Raw genomic sequence first — 24,932 nt, 5'->3', positions numbered from 1 at the left:
AAATGATGCAGCTAAAAGGGCTTAAGGGTCAGGTCACCAGGTCAGATACTCCCAGGGCCTTTGGACTGGGGAAGAAAGAGAAATGATCTCCAAAGGAGGAGAGGCCAGAGGTGGGGGCTCAGGACCAGCGCAGCTGTCTCTCAAGGAAGAGATAAAAGTCTCATCTTTAAGTCTTTGCATTTACTTTACAGAACTTGCCATATATATATGCTTCAAGATGTATGTCCAGGTATCTTCATTTCAGCATTATTTATAATAGCAAAAATTTAAGGAAAAAGACTAAACAGAAAATGTTTAAATAAATTATGGCACAGCCCTATAATGAAATACTATGCAGTAGCTAAAAATGATACAGAGCTATATGTGCTGGCATAAAAGGAACTCCAAGAAATATTTTTATAAATGAGTAAAGCAAGCTGCTGCAGAAATATACATATACATGGGTATGTAAATATATATACATATACATATATGTAATATCAAAGTAAAAATCCAACAAACCAAAACAACGTATTTATATGTGGTTGAATATATATACTTCCCAATATATACAACACCAATAAATTCTGTAATTGGAATAAGATTGGGAAAGAGGAATAAAAGGAGATTCTTGTGCATATTCCTTTGCATTTTTGCATGTTTATAATGTGAATTAACCCACGTTTATGTGATCTTTACATATCTTGGAATGTATCATGGAAAAGATAAGCTGCATTAGTTCTGACAGGTACAGTCATCTCAGTTATCAGAGTGGTTATCCCCTGGGGCGCCTGGGTGGCTCAGGCAGTTAAGCATTCGCCTCTTGATTTTGACTCAGGTCATGACCTCAGGGTTGTGAGATTGAGCCCCACATTGAGCTCCATGCTCAGTGGGGAGTCTGCTTGAGATTCTCCTCCCTCTCCTCTGCCCCTCCCCCTGCTTGAGTGTGTGCTCTTTCTCTTGCTCTCTAAAATAAATAAATCAATCTTAAAAAGAAAAGAACAGTTATCCTCTTATGCTACAACATAATAAAATCATTTCATAAAAATTAAGCAAAACTTGTTATTAAAGCTATAATTTATGGCCTATACACCAGAATTTAAAACTTAGGAAGTCAAGACTATTTGCTAATCATTTTAAAATGTAAATTAATTTTAATGTTCTATATCTTAATTTGATCATTTAAAGTTTAAATGAACATTTAAAAAAAATTAAGATGCATACTTCATTTTTTAACATGGACAAACACACCAGAAAAAAAAATAATTAAACTACTTCATAAAATTACCCAATATTCTCTTGTAAATAGGCAAATCAAAAGATCTAAAATTTAAAAATTAGAGGGGTGCCTGGCTGGCTCAGTCAATAAAGCATGGGACTCTTAATCTTGGGGTCATGAGTTCAGCCCCACGTTGGGTGTGGAGCTTACTTAAAAAAATATATAAAACATAAAAAAATTAAAATAATAAATAAAATAAAATTTAAAAATTAGAAGATTTTCTATCAACATTTGGAGATTCAAATTAAGTTTACTTGGTATATTAAATCTAAATATTATTGAATCTAAAACATCTGGTGAAATTATACAATAAATTTTTTTAATCCAAGAAGATAACATATATCTCACATGAATGTTTTAAAAGATACTAGTTATAGGGGCGCCTGGCTGGCTCAGTCAGAAGAGCGGAAGAGCATGTAACTTTTGATCTCAGGGTCGTGAGTTCCAGTCCCACGTTGGGTAGAGATTACTTAAATAAATAAACTTTTAAAAAAAAGATACTAGTTACAGGGGCGCCTGGGTGGCTCAGTTGGTTAAGCAACTGCCTTCGGCTCAGGTCATGATCCTGGAGTCCCGGGATTGAGTCCCACATCGGGCTTCCTGCTCAGCGGGGAGTCTGCTTCTCCCTCTGATCCTCCCCCTCTCATGCTCTCTGTCTCCCATTCTCTCTCTCAGATAAATAAATAAAATCTTTAAAAAAAAAAAAAAGATACTAGTTACAGAAAACTGATTTTTCCTTTATACCCATTTGGTGTGGTAAATAGCCCTCTAATTTCAAAGCTAACCAAAAATATATGTAATATTTGTCTTCTCTTTCATAAATAAATAAAACAAAAAAACTGGTGTTATTTAAGAAGAATTTAGCAAAAGTTGAAATTCAACAACTTTAAGTTAGCTTCCTCCTTTCTTCCACCTTCCTCCTTCCCTTTGTTGGAGCTAAACCTTCAGCATACATGCCCTGCAGGAACAAAGGGCCAGATATCCAGGCTTGTGTCTTTGGCAGGTGGGGCTGAGAGCTGGTTTAAATACAAGAAGAGTGAGTAAGTTAGTCCATTGAAACTAATGGCAGTCAGCTTTCTAATGGCCAGAGAAGGGAGTTACAAATATGGACAGGGGATAGGTTAGATATCAGATTGGAACTGAAGGTAATGGTATGAAGTCATGGGATGGATGGACAGATAGACAGACTGACAGATAGATAGAATATGATTGATAGATATGATGATAGACAATAGATGGATAGATAAAGATGACAGATGATAGATATGTGTGAGTGTGTTTACATACACATATTTCCTAATTCTGTCTACTACACAGTTTAGAAGTTATAACACCCTAATAGCAATGAGCACACCTAGCACCCGGTGCTTGGTTTCTAAAGGCCATTTTCCACTCAAAGGAACCAGAGCTCCTTGGAGAAATGTCTAACTTCAGAGCTGAGGCAGAGAAAATACAAGATGAGCCTGGAAAATCTTGTTAAACAAGAAAGTAAAGTGCTCAGAGAATGATGGGGACATGTCAGAAGGACACCAAAAACAGTTTGAAGGATCCCAATAGTCAAATATGAAGCAATTTAAGGTCAATGGATGCTAAAAGTGGTAAGTGAAAGTTTAATAGAAACAAGATACAGTCAATCCTCATTATTTACAGATTTAATATTTTCAAATTTGCCCACTCGCTACAATTTATGTGTAACCCCCAAATCAATACTCACAGGGGGTAGCCATTCAAGGACATGCACCAAGTGGCAAAAAAATTTAAGTTGTAGGACACACACTTTCTTGGCTAAGATTTCATGAGGCATCTCACACTGTCTTCCTGTGTCAGCTTTCATGCTGCAAGCAAGTGTCCTTTTCACAAGATACTGTCATATTTTTAGCATTTTTGTGTTTTTGGTGATTTCCCTGTTTCAAATGGCCCTCAGATATAGTGCTGAAATGCTGTCTAGCTTTCCTAAGAGGCTGTGATGTGCCATGTAGAGAAAATACACGTGTTAGATACACTTCCTTCAGGCATGAGTCATACTGCTAGTTGGCCGTAGGTTCAGTGTTAATGAATCAACAATATATATTGAATAAAGTGTCTTCAAACAGAAACATACATAAAACAAGGTTATGTACTGACTGGTTGATGATTATGTTGTGACAGTAATCCAATCCTGTGTTTTCCCTAGAGCAATGCTTCTGTATTCGTTAACTCAATGTTCACGTGACTTTATAGAACACAACTACCCACAAATGAGAATCAACTGGATTTGCATGGCTTCAAAGTACTTCCCCATAAAACACTTATAAATTACTTTGGATTTAGAACTGCAATATATTTATTAACTTCAGAGTACAGAAACCTGGTAGATACAATCTTCTCCAAGAGATAAAAGTTCACAGGGATATTAGCGTTATATAGCTTCTGTTACAAGTCACTGGAATATAGCCTCATTTCAGTGGTATGCCCGCCAAGTGCATAAACCAGGAGGCGACATCGTCAAACCCAAACTGAGGGACATTCTATAAAGTTATCAGCTTACACTTTTTAAAAAGATCAAGATCATAAAAATAAGGAAATATGAGAAACTGATCCAGATTGAAGAAGACTAAAATACACCCCAACGAAATACAACATGTGGTCTGTGAATTGAATTTGGACATAAAGGGCATTGTTGAAATCACTGATGAAGTTTGAATTGGGCTTGTGGTCTAGAAGGTAGCACTGGATCAATGTTAATTTCCGGGTTTTGATGGCTGCCCTGTGGTCACGTAGGACAATGTCCTTGTACCTAGGAAACCACACTGAATGAGGGTAGGGCAGCAGAGCATCATGTCTGCAACTTCTCAGGTGGGTCAGAAACATTAACAACTGGAGAACTGAAGTACAGGGTACACAGGAGCTCTGTGCACTGTCTGTGGCTTTTATGTAAATTCAAAATAATTTCAAAAACACAGTTTAAAAATCTAAGCTAAATCCATACATTGGCAGTCAAATATCTAAATTTATGCTGCAGAATATATTCTAGGTAAGTTTCTTCGTGTCATTTACAACTGTCATTGTAAAATAAAAAATGCAGTAAAAAGCCTGGTGAAGGAGAGATAAAATAATGATAATGATTGTCATTTTTTTATCATTTAATGCTACAACATCTTACAAATTCAATAAGGGCAAACTGACACTAAAACCAGAAATGCCTTAAACATTAGTAAAGTAGGAAAAGAATGCAATACAAAGCACCAAACTTCAATAGAATGTAATAGAAGATAGGCAACACATATAAATCACTTTTAAAAGAAGTGTTACTTAAGGAGAGCACTTGTGATGAGCACCGGGTGTTGTATGTAAGTGTTGCATCACTGGGTTGTACGCGTGAAATTAATATCGCACTGTATGTTGGCTAGCTGGAATTTAACTAAAAACTTAAAAAAAAAGAAGTGTTGCTGTCACTGGCAGATCCCTTGCTCGTTCCCATGTGCACATCCACAGCAGTGCAGGTGACCCCAGACTGCACCAGACCAGACGTTGAGTTGCATGCCCATCATAACGGGGCTATGCTACAATAAATTTGATGTAGTCCCCCTGCCCCCTCCGCTTGACCTTGCAAACCTTTAGTCAAAGTTTCAGAAAATCTGAGATGTGCGGTGTGACTGGGTTCCTGTGGAAGCTGATCAACGACGATCTCAGCAAGGGCAGAGATCAGTTTCTCGTTCTCCAAAGCCTCGTGGCTCACAGCTTAAGAGGAGACAACAGGGATGGTAGATGGGTAAGTTTCTGCCCATCAGGCAAGCGTGCTCCAGCACGTGGGAATGTTTTATGCTCATTCATAAAATAAGTCTACAACTTGAAGGATCGATTTAGAATAAAGTTTTTGGAAGAGTAAAGCTTTAAGTAAGCCCGGGTTTCATAGAACCTGAAAGGTGGAAGTCAGCTTTTAAAGTGGGCAAAGGGAGGAACTCATTGGTAATACGTTTAGTCTGGTGTAAAATGAATCCCATCCTGGAGAGAGGTCTGTGTGGCACTGCCACCCTGAAAGTCACCTTTTCAGTGGCTCCTTATGCTGACGTAGCAAGGTTTGTAGCGTGTGACCTGATTTCTCAAAACTAGCTGATTGCACCAGGAAAGGAGGCTGGACTCAGAGGTGCTTCCAGAAAGCAGCCCTGCAGCCATGAGAGGCCTGGGACACCCTATGGGAATACACACTGGCCAAGCCCTTTATCGTGTCCCTTACTGTTGACACTTGACACACAGTGAATTAGGCTGTGCGTATGAAGATTTGAGTGAGAACTTAAGTAAGGAAAAGGAACTGAGCATCAGCCTGCAGTTGAGTATCCAGAGTGGCTGTGGGTCCCGAAGCAAGGAACACATTCCCAAAGCTGCCGGGGGCTCACAAGAGAGCCTTATGCTAAAACCCCAGTATCTCAGGGGGCTTCAACTTGCTTCTGTCCTTTACAAACTGAAAGCAACTGTCATGCCTTTTTGTTGTCTTAAACTATGGAAACAGACTTTTTTACATAATGATATACTTGAAAAAGACATGCTGACAGAGAGAATGACCAAGAAAATGGGAAGAAGGCCCAGCTGCCCAGAACTTGGCCTCATTTGCAAGGCCCTCAACACAGGGTTGCTGTCCACCCTTGCAGTTCTGAAGTTCTGTGATTCCCACCATAAGCTCCCTACATGGCCGTGGTCTTTCTTGTCTCTACTATTTACTGTATTCCCCCGCAAGTCTGCTTAGCAAATGTCAAGCTCATCCATCGAATCTGTAGGAGACAGCCCCTTCAGCCAGGTGCTTCTCCTCTGTGCTCCCATGGCATGCTGTTCATACTGCTACTCATCAAGTCTTCAATAGCTGCGTGTGTTTACCTGTTTGTTTCTTTCAAGAGAGTGTAAATGCTATGAAAGCAGGACTTTGGTAAATCTGTATATCTTCAGCTCCCAGCATACATCTGGCATTTTGTAGGCACTCAAAAAATGTATCTGGAATGTATTTATTTATTAACATTCATTATAACACCACAGCAACAATTTGTACTAAAACAATATCCATATACTTGTGAGAAAATGAAATCTATTCTAAAGATGCCTAATTTCTTCCTCCTAAGATAAAGGCGGTCCATGTAGTGGTGTACTTAACAAAACCACAGAAAAATGTGAAGGACCAAATAGATAATCCTTTTTAAAATAGGGTTTCCTGGAGCTAAAGAATCCTAAAAGGATTTAGATCAGATTATAAACTAAAAATTCCATCAAAGAAACAATAAAATGCTAACCAGAGAAGGAGGAAATATACAATATTTCATTCATCCAGTGTATCTGGGGAAAAGAGGTGTTTGGAATGCTTGAATTTTTCAGATAACTGGGCAATTGCCTCTTAAAGCAACAAAACTTTAAATATTTTGTATGTATTAACTGGTATTACTGGAAAATCCATAGCATAATTTGACATTCTCTTCAAGATTCAAAGTCACAATTATGAATGATAATATCTATCTGTGAATTTGTTTTGGTATATTTTTAAGCCTTCTATTTATTTTCTGATCTTTTTTTGGTTGCAGGAACATTCCTTCCCTATGATGTGTTGTGGTGTTTGTTTTTGCTGACATTATCCTTCCACACCAGCTTTTCTCTGTTATGTTCTTCTGAAGGACCTTTACGAAATAGACATAGATTTCAATTTTGTTCTTTTGACATCTATTTTTTTTTATTTAAATTGGGGGTGGGATGAGGAATGGTGGTTTTATTATTATAAAAAATAGATGAATTGTTCTATCAAGTTGTTGACTAAATTTTAGTACCTGGAAACTAACATTATTTCCAAATATAAATGATAAACATTAAATACCAAACAAACATACTGACCGCTGTTAATACTTTCCTGACATAGCTATTTTTGGACATAATACTTCTTGTGGAAAAAAAAGATTTATCTGAAGATTATAGCTTATTCAGTTTATTTCCCTTATGTCTAAATTCAAGTAAAATAAATACCTTTTCAAAAATAATTTATTGAGGTAAAATTCACATAACATAAAATTATTTTAAAGCAAAAAATTCAGGGGCATTCAGTACATTCACAATGGTGTGCAACCACCACATCTATCTAGTTTCAAAATATACTTTTTGTTATAAAAATAATGTAAGCATTTATGTTCAGGAATGATATTGGAATGCACTTTTATTTTATCCTTTATATCTTTATGTACTTTCTAAGTTTTCTGCGATGAACATGTATTACTCTTATATTTTAAAAAACCAAACCAAACACTCCACAATTTTAAAAGAAAGCAACAATATGTCATCTTCCAAGACAAGTCTTCCCTGACTCAGTCAGCTAATTTAGGAATTCCTTCCTCCTGTTCCTTCAGCCTTTCTTAGAATGTACATACCTCCATTTAAAGACTTATATTTTAGTATGTCAAGTTTCCTTTCTACCTCCCAGTTCTTTGTCCTGTAGCTGTTGCTCAAAAAAGATATTTGTGAAAGAGAAAAAGAAACAAAGAAAGAAAGAGAGACATTTTCTTAAGGTAGATATTGTCAGCAATCTATCTCAATAATAAGAAGGATTTGCGGGGGTGCCTGGGGGGCGCAGTTGGTTAAGCATCAGACTCTTGGTTTTCCCTCAGGTCATGATCTCAGGGTCGTGAGATCGAGCCCCGCGTCAGGCTCCACACTCAGCGTGGAGTCTGCTTAAAGATTCTCTCTCCCTGTCCCTCTACCCCCTCCCTCTCTCAAATAAATAATCTTTGAGGAGAAAAAAAAGGAAGGATTTGGGGAGAACAGTCTAGTCCTTTCCTAAACATCTTAGATGATGCTGATTTCTTAAATGAAAGTAAAATTTGAGGGAAGTATCAATTGAAGAAGCAGATCTAGACAGCTTAAACGGACTAAGTCAAACAAGGCATAGAATTTACAGTAGGCACAAAGTGACCAAGAGCGAAAATGGCAACACCAGAGTGGGGGTCATTGTTATATAAAAGGTTGGGATATTTATTAAGTTTAAAATAAAACAATATGTGCCAAAATATAGAGTGCTTTTCAAAGTACATGGGCGGGACCCAAACCCTCAGCCTCGAGAGCTCCAGAAAGGCCCCTGGGAGGTGGGGAGAAGGAACATGGTAAAGAAAGATGGAGAAAACACCATATGATAATAATAGGGGAGTCAGGCCAGGTGAGTGTATGCTTTGGCTGTAACATAAGAGCTTTTATATTAATCATATTTTTTAATTTTTCAGTATTTTATAATGCTTTGACATCTTAAAAATCTTGCTGGATGGGAAGACACTAGATTACCAAGTCTTAGAGATAGCAAGGGTCGGCTGGGAGCACAACTTTTACATGCAAACTATCCAGTCCTGAGTATATAGTCTCAACCACCTCCTTACCGTGCTCTCACACACCCAGCCAGTATTGTCCCCATCCTACATCACCCAGGGTCGGGTACCACACAACCAGGCCACTCCACAGCCCAAAGCCCACTGAAATGACACAGACCAGCCAGTTGTAAGCTGTTGACTCTGCCCTGCCTTTTCTTTCCTATGGGAACCCCTTCAGGGGTCTGACCTTGGCTTTCCCCTCACTCTTGTCTTTTGTTTCCTGACCAAAGCCTGGTGCTTCCCTTGCAGCCCGATGTGCCCCCTTCTCTTGTGAAATGCAAGTAATAAATCCTTCTTTCAATGGCATTGACCTCTGCATGTCATGATTCAGTCACCTCCATAAACTAAAATTTGTGGGTACAAATTATAGAGCCACTTCTCTTAACACCTTTCCACAAAATTCCTTGATTCCCTTCTTTTGTAACTACTTTCTAAAAGTATTTAATTTGTCCTTCCACCCCTAATATTTTTGTTCTTATTTGTATACTTCAAAGCCTTCTGGTACATCAAAAAGCTGATGGAAACATACCATCCCCATGCAGTGAAAATTCCAGGAACTTCCTGTATGGCCTGGAAGTCTTGCACCATCCTGCATATTTCATGGGCACAAAGCAAATGCAATTTTTTGACCCCTGTTATCCAGGAGCATCAAATAATTTTTAGTCACAACTTTCTGTAAAAGCAAAACCAACGTCGCGCTCATATGTAACATGGCCAACAAACAGCCCAAGTGTCCCCATTATCTGTTCATTCTCTTAGAAACTAATGACCACCCCTGTGTTCCCTGCTCACAAGTCTCCATAAAAGTGTTGCAATTTTTCTCTCCCCTCCAGAACACACTGGTAAATGGCATTCCCTGCTTGCCAGTAAAAGAGCAGAAGGAACTAGGTGATCTTGCACATCACAGTCACCTCTGGGCCAGCACATGAAGCTCCTGAGCAACTTACCTACAGGCAGGGGACAGAAACAGCAGTTGTCAAAGCCCAAAATACATCATTCGTGGTTGCTGGCCAAGTACTATTCTGCTTGTTTAAAACTAGCACCAATGAGTATTTTCCTACATAGCTTTCTAAGTAGATACTATGCCGATGAGTTGATGAGTAACCCCTCAGTTTGCACTGAATATAAAGAAAGTGCTTTCTTTTTCAGGAATTCTTTGCCAGGCGTGTTAGCATTTACCTCCTAAGCTATAGGTCCAAATCTAAAGGTTCAGCTTCCCACAAGATAACATGCGTACAACAAAATAAATGTAATAGAAGAATGAAATGAAGAACCAGAGCCAGAGAAGATGTAAACACAGCACGACATCAAACCAGAAACAAATAATGAGGTATGTCTGTAAGAATCCTTGCCGGGCTTCAAATTTGACTCAGTTTCTTGGCCACCAAAGCAAAAAGTTGTATAATCATCATTAGCAGAAACAATCAAATTGCTTTTCTTCTCTAAGTTCTAGAGCAGTGGTTCTCGCAGTGTTGTCCCTGAATTGCCAGCATCAGTATCACCTGAGAAGCTTTTTAAAAATGCAAATACAAAAAAAAATTTTTAAATAAATAAAACTAATTAATTAAAATTTCAATTTAAAAAGGGCACCTGGGTGGCGCAGTCAGTTAAGTATCCAACTCTTGATTTCGGTTCAGGTCATGATCCCAGGGTTGTGAGATCAAGTCCTGCTTCAGGCCCCGCCGCAGGGCCTGGAGCCTGCTTAGGATTCTCTCTTGCCCTCTGCCCCTCCCCCCCTCTAAAATTAAATAAATAGATAAATAAAATTAAAAATAAAAATGCAAATACTCAGGCCACACCCCAGGCCTCCGCACTTGAACCCTATGGGCCAGGGCCCAGCACTCTGGGTTTTAAGAAGCCCTTGTGGTGCTTCCTAGGTGGCCGAAGTTTGAGAACCACTGTTCTCACAAAATAGGATTTTATATAAAGGGCAGTGAGCATGTTCCTACAGCAAATATGGGGAATTCAAGCAACAGCTCAATAAAAGCTGCAAACATAAAACCAAACTGTAATTCAGCAAGGGAGCAAAGACAATATGCAAGAGAGCTAAGGTAGCACAGACCGGGCACCTGGCTTTGGTGATCCCTCTTTGCTGAGTCAAGGATTGACCCCAACATATTCCACACTATACCAGTTTTAAAACACTTAGCAAAAGGCCACATGCAATAGTTCTGGATGTTCTTGGGCAACTCAAATTTGGAATGTATTCCTTCTGTCCCTCTCAACTAGTTCCTTTCCCCCATTATCTGAGGTTGAAATCCTGAAACCATCTTTGATACCTATCTCCCCATTATCCCCATATCAGTTGCCACATCCTATAGACACAACCTCTCCTTCCTCAATAATTCATTCATCAAATATTGATTATCTATAAGGTGGTATAAATTCATCAGGGAACATGGTGGACACAATATCCTTGCCTTCATGGGGCTTACTTTCTCACTGTGGAGACAACAATAAGATAAGTAAAATATATGGTATGTTAGATAGTGATATACTAAGGAAAAAAATAGAGGAGGGCAGGAGATACAATGCTTTGGAGAGGGGCACCTGGGTGGCTCAGTTGGTTAAGTGTTTGCCTTCGGCTCAAGTTACGATCCCGGGGTCCTGGGATCGAGCCCTGCAACGGGCTCCCTGCTCATCTCAGAGTTAACTATTTTATTCAGTTAGGATTATAAACATATTGCAGTCTAACACAGACAAAAGTCTAACAGAGAATAATCTGTTATATTTTATGCTAACTAATAATGCTAAGCAGCTAAAAGATTAAAAGTGGATACAAAAATAAAATGTTTCTTATGATTAACGGCCACCAAAACTTTTCTGTTTAGGAAGATATCCAGCTAAATTTGGAAGACTTTTAAAATGCTGGACCTCAAACCTCAGGAAAAGTGATCCAGTTAAATATTTTAAGTGTTTATTTTTATTGGTAAGATCTGATGCGATCAATGCTAATCTCTTTATGGAAAGGTGATTCAGACACACTAAAAATTCTACCTTCTCCTTTGTGGTGTTTTAAAACAGTCTTACTCTTGCATAATTTATAATAAGAATCTAGAAACACTGAGTCAGATTTTCCCAATGTCTATCATTAAAATGTGGAGGCGGAGAGTGGATTTGTATGGCCCAAATCATTTTTTTAAGGAAGTATGAGTTATTAACTTAGATATCCTGCCACTTTCTCTCTGAAGAAGCTAATACTGGTATCCAAATTTCAAATATGAAAAAAAGAGGAAAAAAGAATCTGAGAATCAAACTCAGATTTAATTCAAAATGAAATCTTAGCAACCATTCTTTATTTCAAGGCCTTAATGATGAATCTCAGTTTTATAATAAAAAATTACATCAACAGTTGAATGACTCCCAGAGATTTAATTTGTCCTTTTGAAAACCAGATTAAATATTAGACTGTCATTTCCTATAGGTGATAGGTATTATATAATCTGGAGGAAATCAATAAGTGCAAGATAAATATGAATTAATTTTAAATATTCTAATTGAATATTATTTCTACATCATCAACATCATTTGAATCATTTTTAGCAAAACATTTGCACTATAGACTCTCATTAAAACAGGATTCTTTTCTAATAGGAGAAAGTGGCTCTTGAAAGTCCAGTCTAGATACAACTAGAGAATTCAGTGCAAGTGAAAATAAAAAATGAACCAGCTCTGTGTCCTAATCAGGAGATTTAGAGGCAGAAGTGAGATCAGTCATCACAATGAAGGCATAAGATGATAAAGCTGAGAATATATCAGAAACACTGACAGGAAAATCAGAAAGGAAACAGACTTTATAGACCAACTACCCATCACTGCTAAAAGACTCCTCTTATTCTTTCCTTTAAAAGAAAATATCCTAATCTATCATATTGAGCATAGAAAAGATGGAGAAGAGAAATCCCTAGCAGTACAAGATGATATACAATAAAATAGTATATAGATTCAATTTGGAAAAACAATCTTAAAATTCCATGACAGCTTTTGAACCCGCATGCCTAAGTGTGCTTCCCCCCAGAAGTAGGTCCTGAGTCAAAGATTCAAGTCCACGCAGTTTATCTGGGAGGCTCAGAAAACGCTGCTCAGGGAGTGCGAACGTGATGCACAGCAAGCAAAAGCAGCCTACAAGGGATGTAGAAATAGAACTCAGAACTGTCTCACCCATCAAATGGGGAAGCTAGGGTGTTCATCAGCCAGTGGTTAACACTGTTGTGTGTGGGGGTGGGGGAGTGTTAATTCCTTGGCACTTGATGCCAGCCTTGAGCAGGAGCCAAGAGCTTTCCCAGCCCAGAAAGAAAACCTTCGGGCAAAAGGAGACCTTCAGGCAAGGAAGACCTACAGTCCTTCAGGCAGGTACCAGCGGTCAGCAGGCCTCCGCCCCTAAGACAGTAAGGTCCCAGAGGTAGACAGGGCATTAACATCATTGTCTACACTTTATCCTCCAAAGGAATGCCATTCCCATCTATGGTCATATCTGTGATTGGTGTTTGATATCAGTCTTCTCTTCCTTTTCTCAACTATCCAACAAGGCATATATTTCACATTCAAGCCATCTACCCCTAAGCTATAAAGTATACAATTTTAGCTTACCTAGGTATGTATTTCTCTCCTTGAGTCTACTTTATATTCTTCATAAATTAAGACTCTAAGTCTACTCCTGTATTGTAAATTCTTTAATGTCAATCTTGCTCTTAATCGAGTTGTAAAAAAAAAAATTACTCCTTTGGTAATAGACTTTATGATCCATAAGACATCCAAGAAAAATGGTGGTCCATGTGGTAAGAGCTCAGGTCACACTAGCATCCAAGGAATCCTTGATGGTATTATAGCAGAAGTAATGTTTGCAGTTCCAAAAGTATACATTGTCACAAAACAATGGGTAGGGGAGGGCGAGTAGGGGAAGCAGATCTAAAACTTAATTGGGAAGGAACATTTTCAAAGAAAAGTGACTTCACTTGCTCTAAACAAATATAGTCTTAGAGTAGTCCAATCTAACCATTATTTTTCTTTGGCTGCAGGGACAGTTCCATAATATATTAGTAACTTCTTTCTAGGCCTGAAAGTTTCCTCTTTGGCTTCAGTGTTTATATAGTCAAAGTGAGATGATAATGTGCCTAGGTAAATTTTACCTAAAACGACCTTGACTGATGCAAGCACTTGATAAATATTATGCTTCATAATTTCAAAAAAAAATCAATTCAGGGAATTTAGGAAATAGGCTGAAATTAATGGGAGTGTAGCATTTACTCAACAGATACACTGAACACTGAACAAATATTGCCTGGTTAAAATTAAATTGTTTAGGTTTGAGAATGCCTAACCTAGTTTTAATAAAGTTCTTGTTTTTAAGACAAATGAAAATGAAAAAATAGACAAGTACACATCACTGAAACTATCTGGACATTTAGAGGCCAATTTCTTGGCTACTCTTCTCTATGAACACTTACAAGCATCTGACAGAGCCACTGTTGAATGAGATTGCTGTCTAGTGGTACGTTTTATATTTGGGTAAGGATGTGGCCACACTACCAAACCCACCATGCCCTTGAAACAAACCATTCATCATAGAAGGCAGTATTTTAAAACTCAGACATCTCTCATTACAGTAAATGACATATTTAAAATCTGTATCTTTAGGATCTCCATCAGTGCTTCTCAAACAATCTGTGATGAGGAACCATTTTTAAATTAATATTTCCAGTCTATCATGTACTGATACTTTTGCAAAATATATTAAAAATGAATTATAAGAAAATGAGTTTTTTTAAATGCACAAAATGGAAGCCCAGTTTATTATTATTATTATTATTAGATTCAATAGGCATAAAATTACTGTCAAATTTCTTTAAAAGTTTCTCAAGGCTTACTCAAAATTTCAGTACTTATCTTGTCACAGGCCAGTAACAGTTGCTGGGGCAGAACTGACCTGGGTCCACACTTTGAGTAGCACTGATCTAAAATAACCGTGTGCAAAAAAAAATAAAAACAAAACAAAATAAAATAAAATGTTGGGCACGTATTCACTCAAAAGATATACTTTACCTCTGACATTCTTTCCAAATCCCAAAGAAGAAACTTTTCTGTCCACTTGTTCACTATTGTTTGACTTCTCCTTCATAACGTCATCATCACTAACAATATCAGCAGAAAATTTTTTCTTTTTCTTTTTCTTGTGTCGAGGAGGAAGCTTTTTTGGAAAAGTAAACATTGGGAATATCACAAGAAACATTGCAACGGCACAAAGGAGGAATCCACTCCACCTAAAAAATTGGGAAATGTGAATAGCATTTACGGCTCTTGCATTATGAATGAGAACAAATTAGCAAAGTAGAAGTTCATGGTAATAAAATTCTCCAGGGAAAACTTCTGTAAAGCAAAACAATTGTAAAGCAGTAGGAAGTTGGACAAACTAAGAAAACATAGGGCTCCTCCCTATGTTATAAATGAGAAATCTGCCTGATAATCATACTAGTATTATAATGAATATTATAATTAGCAACTGGATTAGAATTTTATTGAAATATTTGTTAGCTCTGCTATAATGTGCATTTCATAATAAATCAAAAAATAAAAAATAAAATAAATAAATAACTCATAAATATAATAGAAAAATAATATAGACTCTATAGCATGCTTTATGGACCAAAATAGACACATTTTTCTTAAAAGAAAACCATTCATATCTCATGTGGAATGTATTTTAAATTGCTAATGGCATTCAAATATTTTTCTGTAAGCACTTAAGAATATATTGACCCTCTTAGCTAGCCCTTACAACACTTAACCGTGAGGGCCACCAAAGACATTTATATTTGATTGTTGCCTTCAAGAACTTACAACCTACTGGTAAGGGAGCTAAAAATACAAGAAACAATCTCCAAGAAATGCAAGCATGTATACAATTAAGTGTCAGATGATGTGGTTCAGACTATGAATGCTATAAAAGCTCAGATAAAGGAAATGTGTGTCAGAAAGCTTCCTAGGAGAAGTAGACCATGAGCTATGTTGAACTGAGAGTCCGTCTTTGAACTCATCTGAGGTTGCCAAGCGGCAGAGACTAAGAAGCAAATATAGAGAATAGTACTCAAATTCTAGTCTGGCATTAGAGCCATGTGTTAAGGCCTTGGGCTTCTTGTCTGCATAATTCCTCAAGGGCAATCTCTCAGTCCCCTTTCAATCCTTTCTTAGCAAGTAGAGGCCCCTGATCCTACAGAACAGGGTTGCCACTTTCTTACTAGGACTCCTCAGCTCTAATCTCTGTCCTTCAAGCTTGCAAATTCTTGATGCTCAGACTCTGTCCTCTGTCTCAGCACATTCGCATCAGTTGTAACCTGAACGCAAGCAGCATTCTAAGCATCAATGTTGAATTCAACCCATTAGGAATACAGATCAATTGCAAAGTGAAAATTCATTTTTAAAAAGATAGTGCTTCTATTAAAGTACTGTTATCAGCTGTTAAAAGTCACAGTTTCACTGACAGAATAATTCCATGAACCAGTTATTAATAATCCAGTATGCTATTTTCAAAGATACTTAGAGTTATATCAAATAAAGATTTTTAAACAATTGGAAAAAAAGGCTTTATTTTGAGAAGATTGCTCAGGGCAGACTTCTAGCAATTTCAATTATTCAGTATAACCAAGAACCCAGTGACTGACATACTCAAAAAATTTCCTGAATAAATAAACTGAATGAGATAGATTTAAAAAAAAAAAAATCCTTTAAATGTCTGCAGAGAACGTAGCTATGATCATATCTGGCCCCTGTAGTACCTGGCTGCTTATGAGGCCTTTACTAATAAACTGCCCCTGCTTATCTGCCACCTTTGAATCTCTTTCTACAATTCTGCCTTCAAGCCCCTTGGACTCCTTCAGTTCCAAAAGCAGAACAGGACAAACAGTGCAATATAAGGGACAGTTCTTGAGCTGTGGTTTCAGACAAATGTGTTTTTTTTGTCTTTCTTTATGACCTACTGGCTCTAAGATCCTGGGGAAATTATTTCACTTTCCCAAACCAACCTTCTCATCTGAAAGGGGAATAATGCTAACTGCTTTTTGGAGTCATCAAAATTAATAAGACAATGTATATAATGGACCTGAAAAAATGCCTGCCCCCAAATCAACAATCACTTCATGGTAGCTAGTTTTGTTTTGGTTTTTTTGTAGATCTGTACTCAGGTCCTCCCCACACCTCCACTCAGAGCGATCGACTTAAAATTATATGCAAACATTAAAGATACACTTACAGTAGTCCAGAGTAAGAGCAAATAACAGAAGGAGGGGAAGAATTATAGCAAATAAACAAAAATAATTTAAAAATAGTATAAAAGTTTAGGGGTTTTTCAAAGCTGAGCAAACTGGCCCACATTCTTCAGTGGTCTTCAGTAGCATTGACAAAATGCATGATATAATGATGAGGCCAAAAAAGACCCCGAGAGAAGCTGAGGAAGGCAGAAAAGTGCATAGTAGGGGTGCCTGGGTGGCTCAGTCGGTTAAGCTTCTGCCTTCAGCTCAGGTCATGGTCCCCGGGTCCTGGGATCAAGTCCCGCGTCGGGCTCCCCACTCAGCGGGGAGTCTGCTTCTCCCTCTGCCCTGCCCCCGCCCCCACTCTTGTGAGCTCTCTCTCGCTCTCTCTTAAATAAATAAATAAAATCTTTAAAAAAAAGAAAGAAAGAAAGAAAAGAAAGTGTGAGTTATATGTTAGGAAAAGACCCATCAGTAAGAGCTAAAATTGAAAAACCAGGGTCCCTAAGTCCCTTTTACAAACCACCCCTCAGAGATTATTCATAAAGTACGGCCAGTTAAGTATATTGACTAAGAGCTTTGCCCTGTTCTCAGTTTTTTATCCCAGCTCTCACTGCCTCTGAGGCTTTGGGCAAGTTATTCAAATCACAGGGCATCAATTTCCTCATCTGTAAAATGGGCATAATATTAGTGAGTACATATGGTTGTTATATATGTAGGCTTAAACATATGAAGTTCAAACAAAAATGTTTGTGAAGCTCTTAGTAGAATGCTCGACACACAGTAAGCACCCAATAAACATTAGCATTATTCATTTCTTCATTCCTTTCTTCAATCTTTCAGCACATGTTTATTGAAAAATCCATCATTACTGCTAGGCATTGGATTAAATAGCATTGTATCAAATAACTGTGTCTTTGGTCAAGGTAGAAGTCTGTTACAAACAGAGCTACTCAATAAATAAAATTCAATTTTTAATATTGGACCATTAAAACAGATAAAAGTTCCTGAACATAGATTAAATTCAAAGGACTTAATAATAGCTAACACATACTAGATAGCAAGAACTATTTAAAGCCCCAGATATATAGACTCATTTATTCCTCACAACAACCCTATGAAGTAGATAGTGTAATTACTTCCATTTTATAGATTCTTTTAAAACCAACAACTGAGGCACAGAGAAGTTAAGTAACTTCCCCCAGGGTCACACAGCTATTAGGTGGCAGACAGAGATTTAAACCCTGGACAGTATGGCTTTGGGGTCTGTACTCTTAATTACCCTACTTTGCTACCAATTAGATCGATGTCTAGAAAACTTTTAAAAGTCAGCATAAAGTACTTGTAAGCCTAAAGCTCCTGTCTCCTTCCTTCTCCCTGCCCCCAAGTTGGTCCTCCTCCCCTTTCTCCCTCCCTCTAGATGTTCCCTTATTGCCATGCTCTTTTCATGGACACCTATATAGAACACAGAATGTACAGTGAATGTTCATATACATATTGTCTTTTCTATTGTCTTGTCTAATCTTCTTTTCTGAGAATAAAAAAATCCTTACTCTTATTTACTTCAGAACTGCAAAGAAAAGAGTGGTTGAGGCCAAAAATTTCACTAGTGGTCAAGAACTTAAAATTCCTGTGTTATTCCCCTAATGCTGACAAGGGAACTTCCTTTTTTACGATTTGAAAATTCTACCAGCCCAGATTCATCTAAATCTTAGCACATCCATCTTCAAAGAGCATTACTTATGAAAATAAGCGTTATATAACTTGATTAATATTTCTTAACTGCTTTGAAAATAGACAGCGTTAAGCATTATTCCCATGTACTTCACAGTTATGAGATTATCTTATAATGAAATGCAGAGATAACACAAGTTATCTAAGAAACTCTTAGAAACTCCTTCTAAAGTAATTAGTGGAAACTAATTTCTAATACTCAACTATTCTCTTTGTTATAAAATGAACATGTCTAGGGGCACCTGGGTGGCTCAGTTGGTTAAGCGACTGCCTTCAGCTCAGGTCATGATCCTGGAGTCCCAGGATCGAGTCCCGCATCGGGCTCCCTGCTCGGCAGGGAGTCTGCTTCTCCCTCTGACCCTCCTCCCTCTCATGCTCTCTGTCTCTCATTCTCTCTCTCTCAAATAAATAAATAAAAATCTTTAAATAAATAAATAAATAAATAAATAAATAAATAAAATGAACATGTCTTATCAATGTATACCTATTACTAATCCATATTAAATGAATTCAGGAAGCCAATACTTTTCAGTTAGTGCTTGCTATCATGAAGAAATAACTCATGGTCAAGTTGAGGATTATGAAGAACTGAAACACAGCCCTGGCTATGCGGATAAATAACCTAACATCCAAAGTTGGAGGTCTCATTCTAAGTCCGAAAAATTACTTATTTAGCAAGACAATTAAGGGCTAGCAAGTGAGAGAACAGCTAAATCTACAGCACTCCATTGGAAAAACAATTACCAAGTGAAAAGATTCACTAAGAGTGTGACGATGGAAAAAAGGTGGGAAGGGGCTGGAGTTTTGGGCAGTCGGGGAGGGTTGACAAAGCAGAAATGCTAATCTAATAAGGACGTGGGAAGAAAATATTTTTTAAAAGGCACAGAAAAGATAATGAAAGCTAGGACTCGAGCACACAGGAAAGCCCCAACACAGCCACCCTCTCCTCCCCCACTCTGCTATTTATAGCAAAAAGCGCCTCAACCCTAAAGAAGGTGGATTAAGCCAATGCTCCCAAGCCCTCAGCATTAGTCCCCCGTTGCTGCTATAACAAACTACCCCACACTTAGTGGCTTAAAACAACACAAATGTGTTATCTTATAGCTCTGGAGGTCAGAAATCTCAAGTGGGTTGGCAAGGCTGCATTCCTTCCGGAGGCTCTAGGGAAGAACCTATTTTCTTGGGTTTCCTAGATTCTAGAGTCCCGAGTGTGTTCCTTGGTTCATGATACCTTCCTCCATCCCCAAAGTATGTCACTTCAACCTCTGCTTCAATCACCATATCTCTTTCTTACTCTGACCCTCCAGCCTCCCTCTTTCCCTAATAGGGACGCTTGTGATTATACGGGGCCCATTCCTGTCCGACATCAGGAAAACCTTCCTATCTCAAGATCCTTAACTTAAACACATCTGCAAAGTCTCCTCTCCCATGTAAGCCAACACATCCGTAGGTTCTGGAGCTTAGGACATGGATATCTCTGGGGGATTACTATTCCGCCTTCCACTCCCTTCTAGGCAACTTTTAGCTGTTTTTCATATTCCCATGGGGGAAATTTTTATTTTAACTACAAGGGTACTACGACTTGAACTATCATTAATAACAAACGAAATGAAAAATGTAGTAAATAATTCTTACCAGTTTCCAATGAAACGAGGGTCATTCTGGTCAAGGTTAACAGGATTTCTGGGATCGACATAAAAACCAATAAGAAGTCCACCTAATAAATATCCCACTGCAGGACCAAGTGCTCCCATGACATACATGATGGCTGAGAAGACACAAGGGGAAACGTGAAATAGAGAAACATGGTCCTTAAGTTTCAAGTGTGGTCTAATTTCAGTCATACCACGTATATATGTCACAGTTAAACCCAGGGAACAGCATCCAAAACCAAAGAACTTTAGAGATGTGTCTATATCTATATTTGGGTTTCAAATCATGCCCTTTATTCAGCTGCTGCCTATTGTCCTTTTAGAACATTAGAATCATGTCTGGACAGCTTTTCAGTTGTTGTTGTTGTTGTTGTTGTTTTAAAGATTTGATTTATTTATTTGACGGAGAGAGACACAGCCAGAGAGGGAACACAAGCAGGGGGAGTGGGAGAGGGAGAAGCAGGCTTCCCGCCGAGCAGGGAGCCTGATGTGGGACTCGATCCGAGGACCCTGGGACCATGACCTGAGCCGAAGGCAGACGCTTAACGACTGAGCCACCCACGCGCTCCAACATTTGTTTTTTAATAAAAGTGCTCAGGCCCCACCCCAGACCCACTAATTTAAATTTCTGAAAGTGCTAGTTAATGAGCAGTCACTGGATAACTCAGAGAAGATAAAAGGTCGTTTCAAGATTAAAAAATAAATAAATAAAAGGTCATCTCAAGATAAGAAGAAAAAGAAAAAAAAGTAGATGTCACTTGCACAGCTGGAAGATTCCAACAGAATGAGGGAACTCAAGGCCAGGTTCTGCCATGAAGCTGGATTTAATCGAGTTGGCAAAGATGCTTAAGCACCTCAAATCATGAATATTTTTCAAATCACCACTTTAGAGTCGAAAAAGAGCTCACAATGCATTTGGTTTATTGCTAATTGAGGAATCTTACTTAAAGATTAATAAATCTCCTTAAATGGCATCAGTGAAAAGATCCAAACAGATAGCACCAACCCACAGCTGAATTAGAAAATAATTTTTTAAAGCACATGACCAAAGCAGGAGGGGAAGGGGTTGTATCAATAGATCAGAAAGTGTGTCATTCTATCCAAAAAAAAAAAATTGGCCATCAAAATGGGCTTATAGCAAAAAATAACAATAAATTCATTGTCATTCCTTTATACTATTTACACTGCTGTGATTTCAAATAAAAAAATAATTTGTCAAATCTTAAATTTTGAGGTAGGATATGAAATGCCTTGAAAGTCATAGAAAAATCTGGAGTGTGGCTAACACTCCAAATCCACTTTTTTTTTTCCTGTTATTTGGAGAAAAATCTATAAACACTGTTAAGATGCTCCTGTGTTCAAGGCATGATAAACTCAGGTATAACGTATTTCTCATTTCTACTGCCATCGTGCACTTAAGCCACTGAATAAACAACTGGTTTGCCATACCCTTTAAATAGTACTATATTTACCAAAAAGCAAATTGAACTAATCAGAATAACTTCACCCTACTTTATCTTCTGCACCTAAATAAACTTTGAATAAACTTGTACCTCCTGTTACTTATAACTACAGACAGTAATTTAACACTTGCTCTCACTTTTCACACTATTTCAAAAGAGAAAGCGCACCGTTTATTTATTTTACAGAATCATCTGCTTGTAACAATGCGACACTAGCTGCTCCGACTTCTCCATCTGTGTTTGGAAATGGAGAATGGGAGGAAGCACAGCCACAAGCAATTGTTGGTATTCTTTTGGAAGCACGCTTTCTGGCGTTCTTTTGGAAGCATGCTCTTAATAAAATAAAATCAGAATTTTGATAAATATCTCGTTAACCTCTCTGTTTATAGCCTGAAACAGAACTCAAGAAGAAAAAGTGCTTTTTCAGTTCCAGGTTTTCCCATATGCATATGGAGATAAAATTTATGTTTACACCTCCAGGCAAACCAGCACCATTTACAACTTAAAACTGTAATGAGGCCAAAATGTGACATGAATCATCTTCCCAAAATAGTTCTGGCATGAAAGAGACTGTCTTACAAACACAGACAGGGAAAAGGGTATTTCCGCCATACTGTTTATGCCTGGGGTACTTGAGGGCAGCGTCTGGGAAGGCCCAGCAGCAGCGTGCAGCATGGGTGCCGGCAAGACCTCGCAATTACACGGTGAACGGAAAACCAATTAAGTCACACTCACCCAAAGACCTTAACTACTTTATAAAATACAGAGAAAGCTTTTAAAATGCAGCTATGCCATCAGAAGAAAAATATTTGTAATATATAGCAAACACTGAGGCCAACTGAATCATTCTCATAAATAGGTATGTACATACATTTATATAACTGTACTAGACGTTATACTATGTATACTGTCATAACTATACTATATATGCTATATCTACAAATCAGTAAGTATATAACACTAGAGATGGAGATAGAGAATACCTCGTTGACATGGTCCCATTTAGTAAATAAATCATTGTGGCCACTGAGCTAACATTTATTAATTGATTAACCAATGGCACTCATTCAGAGCTTAATAGAGGGGCAAATTGTTGATGCAAATTCATATCCTCACTCTCCCAGTCCAAAACTCCCAATCACACACACACACACACACACACACACACACACACACACACTGACTAAAGAAAGTCTAAACTACTCTATCTGGAGTTCAAGGGTGGGACAAGTTGGCCTCCTGCCAGCATTTCTTTTTTTTTTTTTTCCATTTTAATCTTAAAACCTACCGCCTGCATTCACGACTCCACACAGACTGACTCTCAAAACAGGCCCGGGCCGAGCCACCTCCCTTCCCTTGAGGACCCACAGTGCCCCCAGGCCTTCCTATCTGTGTGAATCCTGCCCCTTCTTCAAGGCCCAACCAAGTCCAGCACTGCCCATCCTCCCCTGAGTGGTCTCTGTCTCTTCAGAATCCCTGTAGACGACATATTGTCTATTCCAGTGGCCTCCACACCTTTACATCATGCATCCCTATCAGTAAAAGGATTTAAACATTTACCCAGTGTCCTTTTCTGTATAAATAATGTATATTTCCCACCAGCCTCATTCTCACAGCTCACACCTAATATGTCAGTAAATCCTGCTGGTTCTACCATCAAATCATAACCAATATGCCCCTCCCTCTCCATGCCTCTACCTTGGCCCAAGCCACCAAGGTCAATCATCTGGAAAATTGCTCCAGGCCTTCCAACGGGTATCCCTGCTTCTGCCCTTCCTTCCCTACAATGCATTTTCAACTGGGTAGCCCCAACAATCTCTAGAAACATGAGCCACATCATGTCACTTCTTGGCTCACACCCTCCAGTGGCTTCCCACCTCCCTCGCAATAAAAGCCCAAATCCTTTTATGTGGCTACAAGGACCTGCCCCCACACTGGCCCCACCCCCTAGGATCTCTCAGCTCTGTCTCCTAACCTTCTCCTTGTTCACCCAGCTCCAGTCAAACTGACCTTCTCCCTCTTCTTCACCCTGCCAGGCACATTCCCACCTGACGGTGTTAGCACTTGCTCTGTATGGGTGTGGGTGTTGTTGTGTAATGCTCTTCCCCCGGGTAGCCTCATGGTGAACTCCCTTACTTCCTCCAGGTAGTTAATCAAATAGTCCCTTCTCACTGAGGCCTTACTTGGCCATCCTATCTAAAAATTTAAAACTTTTTCCCCAATTCTTCCCACTCTTTCTCTGCTTTCTTTTTTTCTCCTCAGCATATGTTGGCACCCAACACACTCTATATTTCCTCTGTTCATCTTGTGTATCACCTGTCCTCCTCAACAAGAACATGAGCTCCAGGAGGGCAGGGATCTTGCCAGTGGTGTTCACTGACGAAGTAGTGTAGAACTAGGCACTCCACCCACCTCGCTCCCATTATCCATTACCTTCAGCACTCCCAGTCAGTCCGTGAACGTGCTGCCGTTATTAACAACAGATATCAGTGATAAAAGTCATCTTCAGTGTATATCAGCTCTTGAGATATTAGCTAATCACTATCGAGTGGATAGTTTCATGTTTTTTGACCGTGTGCCATCAGAACGGAGGACACTGGCATTGGTTTTCTGTCATGACGAGGAGCTTATACTGGGAAGTCCAGGCTATCCAATGAACTAGCAATAGAAATAGAACTAGAAGTTCCAAGTTTCAATAGTGGTCTAATTCCAGTCATACCACATATATATGTCACAGTTAAACCCAGTTAACAGCATCCAAAAACAAAGAACTTTAGAGATTGTATCTGTATTTATATTTGGGATTCAAATCATGCCCTTTATTTAGCCACTGCTGCTGTCTTTTAGAACATCAGACTCATCTGGAGAATTTTCCTCTTGCACCCCAGAGGACCGTCCTACATCTCCCCTGGATTGTACACAATTCAGCTTCATACCCCTTTCAGAGAACCCTGGACCATTTCATTCATTTGAAATTGAGTATGCCTTGCTCTTCACTTCTACTTCTTCTTCAAATGTTTATATCTTATCTTTTGAAGTAGCTCTTTAACCTGGACAGCAGGAGCCATATCATATACAGTACTAGGCAGTGGTTAAATCCCAGACTACAAATTCCTGGGTTCGAATCCCTGCTTCCATTATGCATATAACGTGCTTAGCATATAACAAACATGAAGAAATATTAACTTGTATTTTTATATGTTGAATGATCACCTATTCAT

At 38.5% G+C, this 24,932-nt stretch overlaps 1 protein-coding gene across 1 annotated transcript in view; it reads right to left on the bottom strand.

Moving 5' to 3' along the window:
• The window catches only part of SLCO5A1 (solute carrier organic anion transporter family member 5A1), a 132,896-nt gene that overhangs the window by 62,643 nt on the left and 45,321 nt on the right, over positions 1 to 24,932 (bottom strand). The window contains exons 2-3 of the mRNA XM_036109390.2: positions 20,232 to 20,364; positions 14,662 to 14,879 (exon numbers count right to left, since the gene is read on the bottom strand). Coding sequence (XP_035965283.1) covers positions 14,662 to 14,879; positions 20,232 to 20,364 — 351 coding nt within the window. The remainder of the gene's footprint in view (positions 1 to 14,661; positions 14,880 to 20,231; positions 20,365 to 24,932) is intronic.

This window comes from Halichoerus grypus, chromosome 5 (genome assembly GCF_964656455.1).
Source record: "Halichoerus grypus chromosome 5, mHalGry1.hap1.1, whole genome shotgun sequence".
Lineage (NCBI taxonomy): Eukaryota > Metazoa > Chordata > Mammalia > Carnivora > Phocidae > Halichoerus > Halichoerus grypus.
Note: the sequence above shows the minus strand (reverse complement) of the source record. Positions and strands in the feature narration are given on the sequence as shown.